The sequence below is a fragment of the Macrobrachium nipponense genome, chromosome 5, assembly GCF_015104395.2.
Source record: "Macrobrachium nipponense isolate FS-2020 chromosome 5, ASM1510439v2, whole genome shotgun sequence".
NCBI lineage: Eukaryota > Metazoa > Arthropoda > Malacostraca > Decapoda > Palaemonidae > Macrobrachium > Macrobrachium nipponense.
The window spans coordinates 103,872,326-103,892,724 of NC_061107.1; the positions used below are offsets into that span (position 1 = coordinate 103,872,326).

At 44.0% G+C, this 20,399-nt stretch overlaps 1 protein-coding gene across 1 annotated transcript in view; it reads right to left on the minus strand.

Annotated features, from left to right (window-relative positions):
* LOC135215564 (V-type proton ATPase subunit D-like) overlaps positions 1–19,482 on the minus strand; it is a 49,128-nt gene extending 29,646 nt beyond the window's left edge. The window contains 2 exon segments of the mRNA XM_064250414.1: positions 6,240–6,357; positions 19,340–19,482. Of these exon segments, the coding sequence (XP_064106484.1) occupies positions 6,240–6,357; positions 19,340–19,380 (159 nt within the window). The 5' untranslated portion in view covers positions 19,381–19,482.
* Between the last annotated feature and the right edge of the window lie 917 nt (positions 19,483–20,399).

Consider the following 20,399-nt stretch of genomic DNA (forward strand, 5'->3'; position numbering starts at 1 on the left):
GTGGTGATGACGTCATCTCCCTCCACTCCGCGGGAGAACCAGGTACAACTGCCCAGGTGAATCCAATTCTTTCTGCTCCCGTCCGTCCACCTAAGGGGAGGAGGGTGGGTATAATCATAATTGTTCGTAAGTATACAATAAAACTTCATTTTAATAATGAAAATTTCATTTTTATTGTAGTGTCTTACCGAACAATTATAGAGCTGATTACACATTTATGGGAAGGTGGGATTCAGTGGACCACTAGTATTTTTAAATGGTTACATTTATTGCAATACCAGTAAACACTCAAGGTGTCTGTTGTACCTTACCTTGTAAGAGAGCTACAGCAGACTGTTACTGCCTCTGGTCGGTGCTCTTCTTACTAATGTAGAGGAATTGGAATTTGACCAAAGTTAGCCTCTACAGGAGTGGAATCCTTCCGTAGTTCAAGCGAGTCAAGGCTGACTGACGGAGGATAGTAACAACAAAGATTGCCCTTGCCCTGGGCTAAGACCAGAAATTCAATCATACAAACATTTGTCACCAACACCAGATTTAAAAACACATATACCCAACCATTGTAAAATCTGACCTAACAGACTGGTGAGTATCCCAGGTACTCAGTACCCCCAGCTTCCCTTGAACTCGACAACCTATTCAAGGTGAAAAGTTAGCATAGAGGTGACGACCACCCCTGTGCCGTTTCTCCCAACACCATGCCAGAAACCGCCACCGGACCTAACGTTTTACAATTCTCGAAAACCGTTTCTATCTCTTTGAGATAATGACTCGCAAAAACCGAATTCGATCTCCAGAACGTGCTCTGAAGAATCGAAGCTAAAGATAAATTCTTTCTGAATGCTAAAGAAGTTGCCACTGCTCTAACCTCGTGAGCTTTAACTCTCAGAACGGAAAGATTGTCGTTCTCGGACTGCGAGTGAGCTTCCCTGATAAGCTCTCTAATAAAGAACGATAAGGCATTCTTAGAAAGAGGACGAGAGGGATTTTGAACCGAGGTCCAGAGCTTAGAAGATTGTCCTCTAATACCCTTAGTGGCAAACAGATACTGCTTAATAGCCCTGACTGGACATAAGAGCCTTTCCTCCTCCTCATGTCCAACCAAATCAGATAAGTTCCTTACCACAAAACTCCTCGGGCCAAGGATTAGAAGGATTCTCATTTTTGGCTAGAAAGGTCAAAGATACCGAAAATACAGCATTGCCTTGAGAGAAACCGACTCTTTTGTCTATAGCGTGCAATTCGCTGACACGCTTAGCAGAAGCTAGTGCAATAAGAAAGAGTGCCTTCTTAGTCAAGTTCCTGAGTGAAGCCGACTTCAAAGGCTCAACGGTGGCCCATGAGGAAACTTAAGCACCACATCTAAGTTCCAAGCCACTGTATCTTGCGGGAGCTTAGTGGTTTCGAAAGAAACCTAATGAGGTCCGACAGATCTGAATTGGAGGAAATATCCAAACCTCGATGTCGAAAAAACCGAAGAGAGCATGGCTCTATATCCTCTGATCGTCGAAGGAGCCAGTTTCTTAGAGTTCCTAAGAAATAGAAGAAAATCTGCTATTTCTGTTAAAGAGGTCGCAGAAGTAGAGACTTTAGCACTTCTACACCACTCTCTGAAGATTCTCCACTTCCCTTGATAGAGTTTGTTAGAAGACTCTCTCCTACAACGAGCGATAGCTTCTGCAGCTCTTCTTGAAAATCCTTTCGCTCTGACAAGATTCCGGACAGTCTGAACCCTGTCAGAGCTAGAGCGGACAAGTTTTGGTGGAACCTCTTGAAGTGAGGTTGTTTGAGAAGCCACTTCTCTGGAGGAAGAAGTCTGGGGAAGTCTACTAACAACTGGAGAAGGTCCGGGAACCACTCTTTCCTGGGCCAAAAGGGAGCGATTAACGTTAGCGTTACATTGCTGTGCGACATGAACTTGTTCAGCACCTCTCTTATTAGACCGAACGGAGGGAATGCATAAGCTTCCAGACCCGACCAATCCAACAGCATTGCGTCCACCGACCAAGCTAGAGGATCTGGGACTGGCGAACAAAAGAGAGGAAGACGGTTGTTCCTTGATGTCGCGAACAGGTCTATTGACGGTCGTCCCCAAAGGCGCCAAGTTTCTGACAAATCTTGTTGTCCAAAGTCCACTCCAGAGGTAACACTTGCTGTTGACGACTTAACTCGTCCGCCAGGACGTTCATCTTTCCCGGAACAAATCTCGGGACTAGCTGAACCTTCGCTTCGTTTGACCACAGGAGGAGATCCTTGGCTACTTCGTACAGAGAGAAAGACTGAGTCCCCCCCTGTTTCCGCACGTACGAGAGAGCCGTGGAGTTGTCGGAATGCACTGCCACTACTCGACCTTCTACTAAGCTCCGAAAACTGTCTGAGCCCCAAGAAAATTGCTAACAGGTCCTTTACATTTATGTGAAACTTCTTCTCCTTCTCCGACCAAAGCTCCTGAAGTCCGTTGATTTCCCAGTAGGGCTCCCCAACCTGTGTTCGATGCGTCGGAAAAGAACTGTAGGTTCGGGAGGATGGGTCGTAAATCTAACCCTTCTTCCAACCTTGCTCGAGAGAGCCACCACCTTAGGTCCTCTTTTATTTGATCTGTGACAGGAAAGGTAATCGAGTCTGGTTGTGTCTTCCTGCACCAAGAGGCTCTCAGGAAAAACTGCAGAGGTCTCATGTGCAGTCTTCCCAACGTCACAAATTTCTCCACTGACGTCAATTTGCCCAGGAGCCTCATCCACTGATTGGCAGAACTTACCTTTTTGTCCAAGAACTGAACTGTCTCCAGACAGCCTTGAACCCTCTGCGGGGACAGAATAAGCCCGAAAAACTTGAGCATTCAGAATCATCCCCAAATAAAGGATGCTCTGAGATGGAACCAACTGGGACTTCTGTTTGTTGACCAGAATTCCTAACTTTCTGGCAAGATCCAGAGTTGTTCCAAGGTCCTTCATGCACCGACTCTCTGATTCCGACCGGAGAAGCCAATCGTCCAGATAGAGGGAGATTCTTAATACTAATATGTGCAGCCAGCTTCCTATCGGGGATAGAACCCTGGTGAAAACTTGAGGAGCGGTTGCTAGTCCGAAGCAAAGCGCCCGAAACTGAAACACCTTGCCTTCGAACATGAACCTCAGGTACTTCCGAGATTCGCGATGTATCGGAATGTGAAAATAAGCGTCTTGCATGTCCAGAGAGACCATCCAATCCCCCTGTCTGATGGACTCCAGAACCGACCGAGTGGTCTCCATATGAAATTTTGTTTTCTGGACATGCAAGTTCAGGGCGCTCACATCCAAAACCGGCCTCCAGCCCCCTGATGACTTGGGAACTACAAAAAGGCGATTGTAAAAGCCTGGAGGAAAATCCCCTTCTATCTGTTCTATCGCTTCTTTGAGAACAAGCGCTTCCACTTCTGCGGCTAGCGCCAGAAATTTGTCTGAGCCCGGAGAGTATGCCTGGAATGGAATTGGCACAGGTGAGAGCGAGGGAGGTGAAACGAGAGGAATACGATAGCCGAACTTGAGTACTTGCAACTACCCAGGCTTCTGCTCCTCTGTTTTCCCATTCCTCCCAAAACAGCGCCAGCCTGGCTCCCACTGGTGCATGAAGAACCGAGCTTTCATTTGGAAGGTTTGTTAACCTTGGCCGAGGCCTTAGACTGAGGTCGCAAATTCGACTTCGGCCGAAAGAAGCGCTTGGGTTTTCTCCCTCGAAAAGGCGCTTGGGTCAGAGGAGAAACCGAAGGAACAGTCTCCACAGGAGCTTTAGGTCTCTTAGTAGACTGTGCCAGTAAATCCGAAGTAGATTTCTTATCTAGCGCAGACGAAATTGACAACACTACATCGTCTGGAAAGAGGTTATCTTTCACAAAAGGAGCAAACAAGAGAGCAGACTTCTGTTGGGACGTAACCCTTTTAGAAGCAAAAGGAGCACCAAAAGTTGCCTTGTTTTCTTAAGTGTAACCAAAGGCGATGAGTGAAGACTAAACTCATCACATCCATTCCCTAAATGGATTTGTCCGCACCAGGACAGAACACCAATCCAATCCTCCGCCTAAACTCCTGAGAAAGAGAAGGACAGTCTTCGATCTTGGCCGCTAAAGCGCCAATAGTCCAATCAAGGAAGCTAAAGACTTCCAAAAGTTTAAATTGATTCTTTACAACGTGGTCCAACTCAGGCGCTGTAAAGAAAACTTTCGCTGCGGCGAAAGCGATCTTTCTAGAGGAGTCGATTAAACTGGAGAAGTCTCCCTGGGAGGAGGCAGAAACTCCCAGAGAAGGAGCTTCCCCAGTTACATAAAACCTATACCTCTTACGAAGCAACTTAGAGGGAGGGTAAGCAAAAAGAGCCTTCCCTAAGTTCTCTTTTCATAGACATCCATTTCTCCGTCTCTTTCAACGAATGTCTAACCGCTTTAGATAGAACAAGTTTTGGGAGGAGAGGGTCTGAAGTTTTCCTCCTCATCAAAAAAGTCGAATTGTTGGGGAGCGCGGGGCCGCTTTCTCAAAATAATCTGGATAAGATACCAGAAGAAATCTAAGGAGACGTGAATAACACGAGAGGTGATGTGAATCCTCCTCCTCTACTTCTTCTTCATTCTCCGATACCGCCGAAGAAGTAGACGGAACTACAAACCGGATCTGAAGGTTTCGAACCACCCTTGGACTCATTCATCCAGTTTGGTAACATCTCTAACTGCTTGCGCAAAGGCGCCAGAGACGAATCAAAAACAGTTAACGTAGGCTTGGAAGAGCCTAAATGTTCAGCAGGAGGCGGAAAAACTACTTGCGCCTCGCTCGGAGCCGCCGAAATTCGAGGCGAAACAGGCGCATCAGGCGTAACAGACGAAAAAGCGCCTAAAGAAACACCCTTAGAACTGCTAGCTACAGCGCTAAAACCACAATCTCTACTAGTAGATGGAGCCGAAAAAGGCACAGATTGAGGGCGACGAACGAGCCGCTAATGGTCGCGGCGCAACCCTACTCTCAGTCTCCTTATACCGCTTGACTGGAGGAGGCGAAGAATCGGCGCCTGAACGCCTCTTTAAGGGACGCGAAACGGGCGAATCTCGCCAAGAGCGCCGCGCGACCGGAGACGAATCGCTTGAATCATTCGAAAGGCGTCTGACCGCAACACCTTTCCAACGCTTAACCGAGCCCTGTTGAGGCGCAACAGGCTCAACAAGAGAGGCGCCTGTCTGTGGGCAAATCCACGATCGACTCCCTTGGACTTCCGGTATGTCTTCTCCCCGGTGCGGGGGAGCTGGACAGTGACCTTTGTCTAGGAGACGTGTCAGGACAGACAGACGCACCCTCAACTACACTCTTACCTGAAGCCGCTTTCTCCAAAAACGTCTTAACTGAATTACCAAGTTGCAAAACCGTATTCGCTAGTACCGAAAATTTCTGATCTAGCCTCGATTCCAGACTGGCAATGGTGTCGGAAGAAACTACACGGAAGCCGGAGAAGCGGGATTAGTAGGAGGAATAGGAGGTGTAGTTAAAGGAGACATAACAATTTGAGGAGAAACAGAAGGAACAGAAGCATCGCAAGACGAAGCGGAGCTAAGTCTACTTTCCCTAAGCGCTGCTTTTCTAATTCTGTCTTTAGCTAATTTCTCCGAGTATGAACTAAAAACCTTCCATTGAGAATCAGTCCAATCACTACACTCGTTACATGTTCGATCTGCTGAACAAACTGTCCCCTACACTTAACACATTTAGTGTGAGAATCATACCCTAACTTGGATAATCTAGTTTTTACATCCTGAGATGCAAAACCTAACTCCCGACGGACTAGAATCCGACATGGCAACGCCTCAAATAAAAAGCAAAATAACAACAACGCCAAAAAAAAGAGTAACTTCACCAATTCCGAAGATCAATTTCACAAGAAAAAAAGCGAAGCAAAGTCATCCAACCGCACCGACCACCGATGTTCACCGGACGCCGGCAGGAAAAGAATTGGATTCACCTGGGCAGTTGTACCTGGTTCTCCCGCGAGTGGAGGGAGATGACGTCATCACCACCAGTGTTGGCGACGCCGACGCGCTAAATTTGAATTTAGTATCCTGCCGCTCGTGAAATCACGGCTCTATAATTGTTCGGTAAGACACTACAATAATAAAAAAAAAACTATGTATGTAATTACAGACATGCAGAGACCTATGGAGGTTAAGAAATCACTTTCTTTTATGTTTTTCAGTAATGAATATGATGAGGCTTCACTAAACTCACCTCAATAATTTTAGACAGGATCTGACGGAACCGCATTTGCAAAGCCTCAGCTTTTTTCTTAAGTAGAGAATGCCCTTTCTGCGCTCCAGCTAGTCGTGCCTTCATTGTCGTTAGGGCCCTGCAAAACATAAATGAAGACAATACTGATGTTTCATTGGATAACCAAATTTTTTCTCCAAAATTTATTTTCTCTATACAGATATAAGAAAAGTTTACAAAATTCAAGAATAGAGCAAATCCAAACTTACACAACAATACAGGGGAAACAATAATTCACATCTACAAAACTTAAATCTTTGATCAATTGGTATTTTTCACAATTGGTATTTTTCATAACTCAAAAACCAAAAACCTAAGGTTTTTACATAAGAGAAAATCTAAGAACTAGCTGGATCTGGTTAAAAAAATAGAACAGGTTTGGTGACAGCAATGGTGATAGCCAATGGGGTAGAGAGAGAGAGTAGGCAGAGTCTAACCTTTCTACCCCCTCTTGTGCGATGTGACATACCAGTCATCTCTAAACCATCTTCCTCACAAGATGTGCACTGCCCTACTTCACATAGAAGCCAGTTTATTACACTCTCCTTGCCCTATCTATGCCTTGCTGTTCTGGTTTTTTTCTTTCTTCTTTTCAGTTTTTTAGTTGTGATTCTGTTATATGTGTGTGTATTTACATTAGAGATGCAAAATATTTTCATAATAAAATAATATTTTGCATAGACTGGCCAAGTAATTACATATGTAGCTATAGTTTCTAATTAGCACAGAAGCTAAATTTGGTGTATGTGGGTAACTAGCCCTGCCCACTTTTGGGGAAGAGAGGAACAACTAGGCAAAGCCTATCATTTGTTTGTGCCTTATTTCCATGTGAAGGGAGGCTATTTTTATAAAATGTCCATTAAGCTATATGTAACTTACAAGTAATTATATAGCTGATTCCCACATTGATAGGAGTGCAAGGAGATATTCTACACACAAAACATTAGTATGTAATGACTGTACATAAAAAATTTGCCAACACTGGTAAAATGCTTGTTGTTCTTTATGTTGTAAGAGAGTTGCTGCAGTTAGTCACTGCCTCTGGTTGGCAGTCATCTTACTTTGTAGAGGAGTGGCAGTATAGCCTGGGGTCGACTACTACAAGAGTGAGCACTTTAAGTACTTAAAGGACCCTTCTGATTGCTAGTAAAGCATAAAGTATGCCCCTGCCCTGGGCACAGTACCATAACAATAGACAACCAAACCATTAAATATATACCTACACCACATGGATAAAAAACACAAACACCCATCCATAAAAAATTACTTGAGGGTACCCAAGTACACAGTACCCTTAGACACCCCTAGAACTCGACAACCTAAGGTACTGCAGTCACTAAACGTCATTCCCACTTCTTTCAAGTAAAATTATGTAAGTACCGACTTGTATCTCCAGTACATCGCTTGTAGAATGGAAGAGAGCAAGAGATTATGTTTAAAGGAGAGAGCTCTTCGTTAAGGGTCAAATTGGATTTTTCACCTAGTTGACCGAGCCATTAAGTCATGGTCGACTTTTCTGCAGCACACAAGGATGTCTTTAACTTCTGGGGAAATAGACGAATCTTGTTGTTAAGTGGGAAAACAAAAGCACTGATTTTCTGTGTTGCTGTTACAACTTTGGTTATAAACGAACACCAAAGTTCTCACTTCTTCAATAGTATTCCCATAACGAAAATCGAAGCTAGCTTGTCTGACCTGTACCCCACTGCTTTGTTGGCGCAAGAAAGCACCCTCAGCCAATCTGCAGCAAGAACTTCAGGGAAGGACTGGGCAGTCCTCTTACTTCTTAGCCAAAGCTCACTGTCCCATTTCTAAGAAGACAGTGACCTTCACTAGAAGAATTGGCGGGATGGACAGCCATCCCTTCAGATTGCACTGCACTAACACACCCTGGTACACTCACAGCACTAACTGATCTTTCCATAAAATATCTCACAGACGACTACCCACCCTAATTCCAGCATAGTTATTAAGCAAGAAATCAAACTTTAGAAGGCAGAGTCAGGGACTTAGGATGGGAGAAGGTGAAGAAGCTAAACTAGCCTTACCCTCAGTTCTAAGAGCTGCCTTTCTCTTTCTATCCTTGAGTACTTTCCCTGCATGAGAAATACACTCCCTCCATTGATCCTCATCCCATTCCTGACACTCAGGACAAGTTAGCTCTCTATTACACTCCTGACCCTGACATTTAATACATCTAGAATGCGAGTCACAGATCTCTTTAAATAGCCTAGTTCTGCACCCTTTGGCTCAAAACCTAACTCCAGATAACTAAACTCTGGCATGACGCCAAAAATGAATCAAATGTGCTATGCCAAAGTGAAAACAATAAGCCACTGAATAGAATACATCAACCAATCACAGGAAAGTAAAATTAACCATCCAACAGATAACTAACGAAAGTGTCCTGCTTAAAAACCTCCAATGTTAACCGGGAGCCAGCAGAAAAAAGTGAGAGGTGCATGTTGTCATACCTGGAGCCGGGAAGTGTGCAGATACCTGTCACCTGCACTAGTGATGGCAGCGCCCCCGTGAAAATTTGAATTTTGGTCTGCTACGTAGGGAAACCTACAGCTATATAGTGTATTTGCTGGCATAAAAAAGATGCACCATCGCATAAGGCACATCCCTATTTAACAATATTTTGAGGAAAAAATTTTTTTAGTGTTTCATCATTACATGTATTGAAAGATATTTTAACGTGAGTTTCTCTGGAAAAATGTATGATTTTATGTATGAAATACAATAATGTGAGAGTATATATAGTACTGAAATAAAGTATGGACTTTCTTTGAAATTTACCATAAATAAACCACAGGCAGTGCTGTGCTTTTGTTTACATCCACTCATTGCAAATGGCTGAGAGGCTAATTGCCGACATATCATAAGCACTTTTTCGTAAGTTTGTGATAACATACGGATATTTCGGCTTTGTTTTCAATATTTTACTTCAATAATTAGGCTTGTTTTTCAGTGTATTATTATTAGCAACAATTTTCGTGCCCACCTATTATGCTCGCTGTAGGAAAGGCTAGGAAAGGCACTCGGTCTCCCATCCGTAATACAGCCACATTGGATGCAGGGCAGTTTTTTTTTATACATTTAAAAATACGAAAGTTGCATCTATGTAATACGCCAGCAAATACGGTACAGGCAGCCGGCGTTTAACGGCGCAATCGCTCAACGGCGAATTGTTTTACAGCGGTCGTCAAAAATATTCATAAAAAAATAAGGAATTTTAAGATTTATTTACGGCGCAAATATCGGTCAGCGGCGCTGCAGCACCGTTATGCCTATGGAATAAATAGTGTTTAACAGCAATGTTAACCGGATGAAGGCACCGTTGACCGACAGCCATTCTCCTAAGCACGGTGACGGGAACTAGTTTTTTGTGTGTATATTGTACTGTGCTGTAGTACTTGACCGGAGAACGACCTGCCTGCCGCATGGGTCGGTCGCACACGCTTAACGGCGCAGGAATATTGGACTGGTAGCCACAACAGCGGTCTTCGTAGAGCAATTTCCCATCTCTCTTATTTTAGTTTTCCTGCTTAACTTCATTCATCATGGGTCCTAAGCGTCCAGCTACTACATCCCTTGGAAATGACGCCAAGAAGAGGAAGACGATATCGCTGGAGACGAAATACGATATCATCAAGCAGTCTGAGAGAGGTAAGACTGTTTACTATGCCAAAGTTTCCATGTAGGGTCATCAAATCTGGCATGAAAAATTTGTAGAAGAACCGTTCAGACCATAGTAAAGGTTATGCAAATGATTTTAGCATTTTTATTGAGTGTTATTACATACGTAGCTATGATTATGGTAAACTATCTGCCCCAAGGATTATATACTACTTTACATAACACCCAAAGGATTAAGGTAGGCTTTTCTTCCCTTTACAGTATTTACAATAGTACCATTGTATAGATATTTAATGTTATGCTGTATATTAATTACGTACAGTTTATGAACATTTTGTACATTTACTTTGTATTATTCTATAGAAGAATTATATTTATGTTCCCATTTATATTTTCTCGTTGCACGTATTGTAAGACCACTATTTCGTTATGTATGCATCGTGGCAACAATGTAATTAGATGTGTCAACACTGCCTTTATTTCCCGCCATATGCATAGTCAGTCTCTGTCCAGTGTCATTGTAGTGACAAGCGCGGACCTGCTTCCCGCTACTGTCGTCTTGATGTCTGTTTATCTTCATTACAAGATTTTAAAGAACCTATGGATTTAATTTGTCACCCCTTCATTCCATTTCTCACATGGATGTATGTGGCAGCATCCCACACATGGCGCAGTGAGTAGGATACGTATGGACTCCAAGAAGACGACCGCCATTGCCGCTTTTCTTCTCGTCTCGCACATTGGATTCCTTACAGTGACTCAAGATATCAACGACAGTTTACTACAGTGTCTCCAAGAGTGATACAGTGTTTGTGCAGTGCAGGGTTAGAGTGACAGTGTGCTATAGTGTTGCATTATATTAGTGTCCTTGCCAAGCTTTTTTCAGGATATTTGAACTCTAGCGCCTGTCTTCTCGGGAGCCCCCACCATACATCCTCCCCTCGTCATGCATCGATGGTGACTGAGGCAGGCCCGAGGCGCTCCCCCAGAGGCACTCTCACCCCTCCCGCCTCCCCTCTGGTCGCTAGCTCGCAACACTCACTCACCCCACCCGACTGCCGCTTATTTCACAAGCGCACTGACAAACATTGTAATTTTTAAATATCCAAAGTGCTTTCTTTCGCTTACATACAGCGACTTGGATATTTTTCTGGCATTCTACTGATCTCAAGCTCTCTTACGACACCGAACACGACATGGCTCAACAAGAGGAAAAGCTAATTGATTTAATGGATCAGACAGCGGATCAGGCCGAGGATCAAACGCAGGGTCTGATGAGAGACGAGGTACCTGTGCACCTCCCCACGACTGATGAGATACCAGCACCACTCTCCCTCCTCCCCTGACTCCCAATAGGACAGGAGATCCAGAATAATGACATACTTCATCTTATACACTTTCTGCAGACTTCCAGCATGCAAGAGCAAGACCGACGACGACAAGAGGAGCAGAACTTCAGACTACAGATGGAGCAATCAAGACAGGAAGACAACCAGCGGTTCATGTCTCTTTTCTCCTTGCTATCAGGACAGATTGCGGCATCGCAACCCCGGCAAACTAACCCCATGATTGCACCTCCTGTTACACCTGTTCCCCCACCCCCTGGCTTCTCAGAGAATACACCTTCAGTTTCTAGCAAGCCTACAGTCCATCCCCCACTCTCCTGCACAAAAATGCAACGTACCAAGCGTTTCGCCAATGGAGACTCCGTTTTGAGGATTATGCGGCATTAGTTGGACTTGATAGGTTACATCAAACTTCCCAGCTGATTCACCTGAGAACTTGCATCTCCCTGGACGTCCAGCGCCTGCTTACGCATACACTGGGCATCCCTCCCAACACATCACTTTCCCTTACAGAGGTGTTGGATACACTGCAAAAGCACTTTCGCAGCCTCAGAAATGAAGCCTTACGACGCAGGGAATTGTTGTCCTGCAAACAGGCTGTCGGAGAATCGTTTGCAGACTACTACGCACGCCTCAAGGATCTCGCTGATGAAGTGGACTTATGCACTGGCAACCCCACCTCCTGCACCGAACGGCAATTGCAGATGTAATTTTGATGGGTGTGAGAGACGAAGAGTTAATACAAACGCCTTATCCCCCTCAACCCTCGCAGAGTTCGTGACATGCTGCCGCTCCTACGATCTACACGTGCGACTGCATCAGCCATTGCATCTTCCCCTAGCCAGGTCAACGCAGTATCTACATACAAGAAGAACCAGCGTCTACAGAAGAGGACTTCTCATCGATCTCCTGACCAACATTCTCACCAATCTCCTAACAGTGACCCTTGTCAATATTGCTCTCGCAAGCACGGTTCCGGACAATGCCCAGCCACGGGTGCATCGTGCAATAACTGCGGATGCACGGGTCATTGGCCCCGCACTCAGAAATGCCCTGCTAAGGAAGCTCAGTGCAAGACCTGCCAGAAACAGGGACATTTTGAGAAGATGTGCAGGTCGACCAAGAAAAGTCAGACTGGGTACACAGCTTTACCTCCTCCTAATAAGTCAAATCCCAGCTGCTGTTTTTTGTGGGTAATAACTTGGGTAGCGAGTCCCCCACACCAGTCACTGTCTCTGTCATTTGTTTGGCGATATATCAGGCACAACTCCAGCTAATCCCGATACAGGAGCAGACATCACAGTGATTGGCACCATACATTTGGATGCACTCCGCATACCTCGGACAAGGCTCGAACCTCCACCCATGACAGACATTGTAACAGCAGATGGATCCCCCATGACACCGGCTGTAGGATGCTTCCAGGCAACACTTCGTCTTGGCAACAAGTCTTGCTCAGCAAACCATACTGTTCATGAGGATATCCAGACTCCCCTCCTCTCCCGTGAACATTGCCGAGCTCTCGCCATAGTGTCGCTGGAATTCCCGAAGCCCATCCTCAAGGTAACACATGTCAACAGATGCGCTCAGTTTTCCTGCCGCTGCCATGACATCGCCCGCAGCTATTAAGGACTATTTTCTTCAGCACTTCAGCGACGTCCCCTCATATCCAAGAAGGATCTACAAACCCAGCCACTAAAGAAAATGGCAGGCCCTCCGATAGGGATTCACCTGAAACCTGGTGCTACACCATTCGCTGTGCATACACCCAGGCCCATTCCGTTTACTCTCAGAGATCAAGTGAAAGAAGAACTAGACTCCTTGGTGCAACAAGGAATCATCAGACCAGCAGGTGACGAACCCTCTGAATGGTTGCCATCCCATGGTCTTGGTACCCAAGGACAAAGGTGTGCGCATCACTGTGGATCACACCCACCTAAATTCTCAGGTTAGCCCGCCCTACACCCACACCTACACCCCATGACGCCATCCGCAACATCTCTCCTACTGCGAAGTACTTCACCACAGCGGATGCCCTGCATGGCTATTGGCAAATGGAGTTGGCAGAAGAGGACCGCCACCTGACTACATTTATAACTCCGTATGGAAGGTTCCAGCACTGTCGCGGCCCGATGGGATTTTCAGCAACAGGTGATGCATACTGCCTCCGTGGAGATATGGCACTACAAGGTGTTCCCAACTGTGTGAAGGGTGTAGATGACATCCCTCCTTTCCGACGAGGATCTCCCTTCCCACCTACAACACGTGCACCAAATGCTGACCAGATGCCGTCAGTATGGCATCACCCTCAACAAGGAAAATTTACTGTAGCCGCCCCTAAAGTTAACTTTTGCGGTTATGTCTTATCATCCGATGTATTGCAGCAGACCCTGACAAGGTATCAGCTATACGCGACTTCCCTACACCGTCCAATGTCACAGACGTCAGGTCGTTTATGGGTCTCGTCAATCAACTTGCCGACTTCACTCCAGACATCGCAGCAGCAGCACAGCCCCTACGCCCACTTATGAGCCCCAAACGCTCATTCGTCTGGACGCCCACCCGACCATGAGCGAGCATTAAGAAAGTCAAGACAGCTCTGACTTCACCACCTGTCCTGGCACCCTTCAATCCTGCCTCGACCTGTGGTTCTACAAACAGATGCCTCACGCCTATACGGGTGGTCTCGGCTATGCCCTACTTCAAGATAACGGCCGAGGTCAGATGCGTCTCGTCCAGTGTGGCTCTCGTTTCTTACGGATACAGAGACTCGCTACGCCACCATAGAGCTGGAGCTACTTGCAGTCACTTGGGCTATAGCTAAGTGCCGCCTATACTTGTCTGGACTTCAACATTTTCACCTTAATGACTGACCAGCGCCCCTTGATACCAATTCTCATCACTACACTTTGGATGCTATTGAGAATCCACGCCTTCAACGCCTCAAGATGAAAGTGGCCCCCTACATCTTCACTGCAGTATGGCGCGCAGGGAAACAACTTTTGCATACCAGACGCCCTGTCTCGCTCCCCAACCAGTCGCCCCACACCTGAAGATGAAGAGGAGTGCACTACTTCGACTGCACATGTCAGGCGTATCGTTGCCAGCACCGCCACTTCCGCTGACGACCAGGCAACAGGACCCATCATCGAAGAAGGACAAGTCTCTACAAGAAATCCGCACGGGCCGCATCCCAGGATCAAGATTACAGTCGTCTCGTTCACTACGTCTCCAACGGTTTTCCTACCAACCGCTATGATCTCCACGCTTCCGCCCTCCCGTATTGGAAGCTGCGGGACAACCTTTACGCGGATGGAGAGTTAGTATTGTATGGACCCCGGATCGTCATCCCTGCAGCCCTCCGTAGACGCACCTTGGATCGACTCCACGACAGCCATCGAGGATTGAAGCTACTCGACGTCGTGCAATGCAGACAGTATTCTGGCCAGGTATCAATGCAGATATCAAGAGTAAAGTAGAAAGCTGTGAGGCCTGCCAACAGCTTCTCCCTAGTCAGCAACAAGAACCTTACATGTGTGACGACCATCCATCCCGGCCCTTCGAAAGTGTGTCAGCTGACTTCTTCCATGTAGCAGGGAAATCCTTCCTTGTTATTGCCGATAGACTTTCAGGCTGGCCTGTGGTTGTTCCCTGTGACGTGACACAACTGCAGCCAGAGTTACAAGAATGTTCTGTGTTTTCTTCCGCGAGGTTGGTGTTCCACTTCGCTTACGAACTGATGGAGGACCCCCATTTTCCAGCCACGACTTCAAGCAATTTGCCGACCGCTGGGAGGGAGTTCATCACATCATCACTTCTCCACATTACCCTCAGGCTAATGGACACGCAGAAGCTGCCAGTTGAAAGCTGTTAAACACCTTATCATCAAGACTGCCCCATCCTGGGAACATAGATTGTGAAGCCTTTGATAGAGGACTGCTGGAGCTTCGGAATACACCGAACCCTGCTGGACGCTCCCCTGCGCAGATCCTCTATGGCCATCCTCTCCGTACTTGTGTTCCGGCTCACCCCCAGATTCATTGCACAGAGTGAGGTGTCACAAACCAAGACTGAAGATTACGACCGTCGTACTGCTGCCCAAACCGACCAAGCCATGAGCCTTTACAATTCTCATGCCCGCCCTCTACCCAAGCTCACCATCGGCCAACGAGTTAGGATACAGGACGCAACGACGCTTCGATGGGACAAGGTTGGCATCGTGATGGGCCGCGGAATGTCAAGAAAGTATGAAATACGCCTTCCAAGTGGTCGTGTATGGTTTCGAAACCGAAGACATTTACGCCCAATGGCTAATATGAGTGATGACACCTCTCCCCAACCGTCCCTGTGTCCCCTTGCTCTGGCCAGGAAAGAGAGCCCATCATTCGAACCCTCCAATGTCCCTCGTCATTCACCTCGACTAGCTCACAGGAATTAATGTTCCGCTCGAGACACTGCTACGAGCGTAAAGGGGGATGAGGTGTATAGATATTTATGTTATGCTGTATATTAAATTACGTACAGTTTATGAACATTTTGTACATTTACTTTGTATTATTCTATAGAAGAATTATATTTATGTTCCCATTTATATTTTCTCGTTGCACGTAGTTGTAAGTACCACTATTTCGTTATGCATCGTGGCAACATGTAATTAGATGTGTCAACACTGCCTTTATTTCCCGCCATATGCATAGTCCAGTCTCTGTCCAGTGGTCATTGTAGTGACAAGCGCGGACCTGCTTCCCGCTACTGTCGTCTTGATGTCTGTTTATCTTCATTACAAGATTTTAAAGAACCTATGGATTTAATTTGTCACCCCTTCATTCCATTTCTCACATGGATTATGTGGCAGCATCCCACACAACCATAATGTACTGTACAGTAAATGCTATAGTACTACTGCATAAATAACATTTTACTTGATGTGCGATCGCTAGATTACCACGCCGTTGACTGGTCTAAGGCGCTGTTAAGCCGTGTAGTGCTCCGAAAGAAGGTGTGCAGCGGCCGTAGACTTCAAAATCGCTCAGCGGCGACAGCCAGGAAAGGAACCCCTGCCGTTAACCGAGGGCTGTCTGTACATAATTGCATGGCAAGACACTAGAACAAAATGCACTTAATGTATGGTCTGCCTTCATTAAGGAGAGGAACACATTACCAGGCCTGTCGTTCCCTGGACTGCACTTACGTCCCTTTGGCTTCCTCTCCAACGTAGAGGGCTTATATGATTGAGAGGATTCCATATCCAAACAAACAATGAAGCATATATTTCAAAACAAGCAAGGTGAAGAAAAACCATGAAAGAGAAACAGCAAGTCAGGCAGATGAGCATTTTTGAACGGTGGGGCTGGAGGCAAAGTGGAGTTTAGTCCGATGAGTGAGTGGGGTTTTCAACCTACCCATCAGTAGTTAACCTTGTCTGAAAGTTGAACAGCCATTCCAGCTTGCATTTGTAAGCTAAATCCTATATAAGGATTAGGGATTTAGGAACAAATACTTACACATATATGAGAACAGATTTTAGAAATAGGTTTCCTTTGTAACCATCTTCGCATAGGTATTACCACATCAGTCTTTCCTAGTAAGAATTTGATATTTTCTGGTATTATTTTACTCTAAGCAATTACTTGAGGTTGGAGTTTTTATGCTGTGATCTTCAGCCTCCCTAACTGATGCTATCTTGAACAAATTTACTGGTACCAAAATTTATTCTAACAAATGTTACTAGCATTTTTTTTACTTCTTTGTTTATGTTGAAACCGTCATGGGATTGGAGCTCTTGATCTAATTTTGTTTTTTTGAGTGCATTGAGGATAAACATGAATTATGTCCATGATAGAATGCTGAAACATGATTGGCTACTTTGCTGGTAAGTCCCAGAAATTTTATGCTGGATTTTGAAAATCAGGCATTCCATCAGTCTGCATCATGACATCTCTGGTTCAGCTGTGTATTTCTTGCCCCAATGATTATTTTGGATGTAGGTGTTGCAAAATCTTCTGCCGAATTTCATCCTCCTCATACACAAAACCGGGGAAATAAGTGAAATTAGAGTATCTATTTGTAGTATATATACATATTAGAGCAATTTTATCACTATTGCATTACTATGACAATTAGTATTCATGAAAACAGTTTGTAAATGCATCGGCGTATGTGTGTTGCTCCATTAGGTTGGCAACAATGAGTCATTTTGCCGTTGTCTGCTCGTATGTACTTCAGAAATATCTATAATTTTTCAAGGTTAATTTGGTTACAAAAAGGGGGTAATAGACATGAATTAAATAAACATTTTGAAGTAACAATTACAAAGTTAAACTAAATAATGAGTAAAGTAAAACAATTTGGGGGGAATAAAGCTTTGCACCTCATAAACCGTGTATTTGTGTGATGCCCATAACTGTGTTTGTGAAGTTGAGTGCCTCGGAACCAGGAACCGCAACGTAGTTCAAGTGCAATTTGGAGTGAATTATGACTAAAACATGTATAATTACCATCAAATAAGAACGGTGGTGTTTCAGTTGTGATGGTAGTAAGGATAAAACCACCGATTACAAGGTAAAAATTTATTTCAGTTCAAACCATGACCCCGGGAATAAGAAGTTTCATACTTTCACTAATATAGGGAACAAAATGTTGTTTTATTGTGCTGGTTACAACTGCAATCTTGAGTAAGATCAATAAACATTACATATATACGCTAACATTGTTCAAATGAGTGCTGGATAGGCTGGGAAAGGTGGTGGCTTGGCTGTGGTTACGAACAACACCTCACGCGGTTGCCGCCATATTGGATTCCAAAACTGCCCTGAAAACATATTTTACGAAGACCTCACATTGGCTATTTTAGTTCGTATGGCGCTTTCACACATATCAACATTATGTTTGATGAAACGTAATCTTTTTGAATGGTATGCTTAAAGATGTAATTTTATTCTGTTTCACACTCCAACTATATCAAATGAATAAGGCTGAGCCATGCGATGACGATAGCTCCACTGCGGTGTTTCCCTAATTATAAGCAAATAAGCCACTGTGGAGTCTCATTTGTGATGGCAGTAAGGATAAAAGCACTGATTACAATGTAAAAATTAATTTCAGTTTAAACCATGACTCTGGGAATAAGAAGTCTTGTACTTACACTATCATAGGTAATAAAATGTTGTTTTATTGTGCTCATTACAACTGCAATCTCGAGTAGGATCAAGAAACGTTACTATATATATATAGGCTATATACGCTAATATTGTTCAAATGAGCGCTGGAAGGATATGGTATCGATGCCGAACACGAAAGGGACCGGATGCGAAAGACACTATTGGATTTAAAACTTGCCCTGAAAACATTTTACGAAGACCTTATATGCTTATTTTAGTTAGTATGGCGCTTTCATATATATCACATTATGTTGACAAAACTTCAATCTTTTGAATGGTATGCTTAAAGATGTCAACTGTATTCTTGTTTCATAAATTAAATATAGTGAATAAGGGTGATCTACCCGAGTAAGATGGACTCATGGCAGTTGTTTTCCCCTATGAAGTACTACCTACTATATTAACTTTGGTTATCATGATGAGGGAGCTAGTAGCTAAGTACCTTACAAAATATAACATTGGCTGATTATCCTATAAAAATAGCATCCTAACCTATGTGGGGGTAAATCTACAGTATAGGTTAACAATGTGAAGACCAAAAATTGAACCTGGCTGTGTAAAAGTTCACACTCGGAAAAGTGCAGTCTTCTTTGGATGGCCAGAATTAACACAGGCTCTTTAAATCAACATATCTAATGAATTATCAGATTGGCTTCCGAGGGAAACAAGATTTTCTGCGTTTAAAATTAATTACTAAATGAGATGTCCTCTCATGTCGGCTGAGTCTCGTGATTGAGCAGCCTAGGTCAAGTTACTAGGTACGACCTAGATGTTTTAGCTTTAGCCTGCTTCATCACCAGACGACTATGGAGGGATAACGACGACGTGACCAGTTTACTCTGATTTCAGACCCAGAACTTCAAAGAAAAACCCATCGAATCACCCAGGCAACTTCTGAATTTGCAGTACTTACCCCCTAGAGGGGAAAATGTTGATTTTGTCCTTTCCCGACATTTTGGCCTCTGTCGTCCTACTGTCAACCCTCGGGATTCTGTTTACCAACTTTCTGAGTCGTCGACTTAGAAATAGAGATCAATAGTATTTTTATTGAAGATCAAATTTCAAATTTACTGCTGATATTTCAGTGTTTAAATAATGTTTTTATTCATTTCTAGTAATTCTATATATTTTCAATATCTCCATAACCTTTTTATTGCTAGAAATACCGTAATAAGAGCCTCTATTTTACTGTAGTTATCGTTCATCTTCACATAGTGGTCGAGGTTATGGTTAGTCAGCTGATGGGTGGTTGTTCGAATCTTAGGGTAACAGGGTATGATATTTATTAAATCAAGAAAGCTCGTTTCCGCTTTATATGGATAAATTTTACATTTTGTTACTTAATTTATACATGTTTTATTATGTTTGCACCAAAAATTGCACTTGATATGCGAGATAATCAACACAGTCTCAAATTCAATAAAGATTCTATGTAGAAAACGAACATTTTCATGTTCCATTTAGAATCGAAGTATTTTCCAAACTGGATGATCTGAATTTGTAAGCTTGGAAAATTTGGTTATTTTAAATGTGATTTAAAAAATAGTAATCCGTTTGAAAATTAAGATCAGTTAATCTAGACTAACTGAATTAAGACTTAACTAAGTTGATGGAAGGGGAATCTTTGACTCAAAAGAAAAGGTATTTAGAAGCACCCTAAAATCTGACAGCAAAAAATAGATTGTTCCCACCTGGTAGTTCAAATGAATACCTATGGGAAAACCTTGAAAAATGATAATTTTATTCTGTCTTGGCAAGAGCGTCAAGCAACTGTGGATTATGGTATGGTATTTTATTTGTTTATGGTAATGATTTTTATTATCCTCTGCGCTGAAACATTATTTTTTGTAATAAGGTTCCTTACCAACATTACTGTATTTATGCTTCCAACAATAATTTCATGTTAGCATTTGCTGTCACAGTAATTTTTTGTCGTTAGTCTTCACATAATAGTTAATATCGGCTGTAAATAT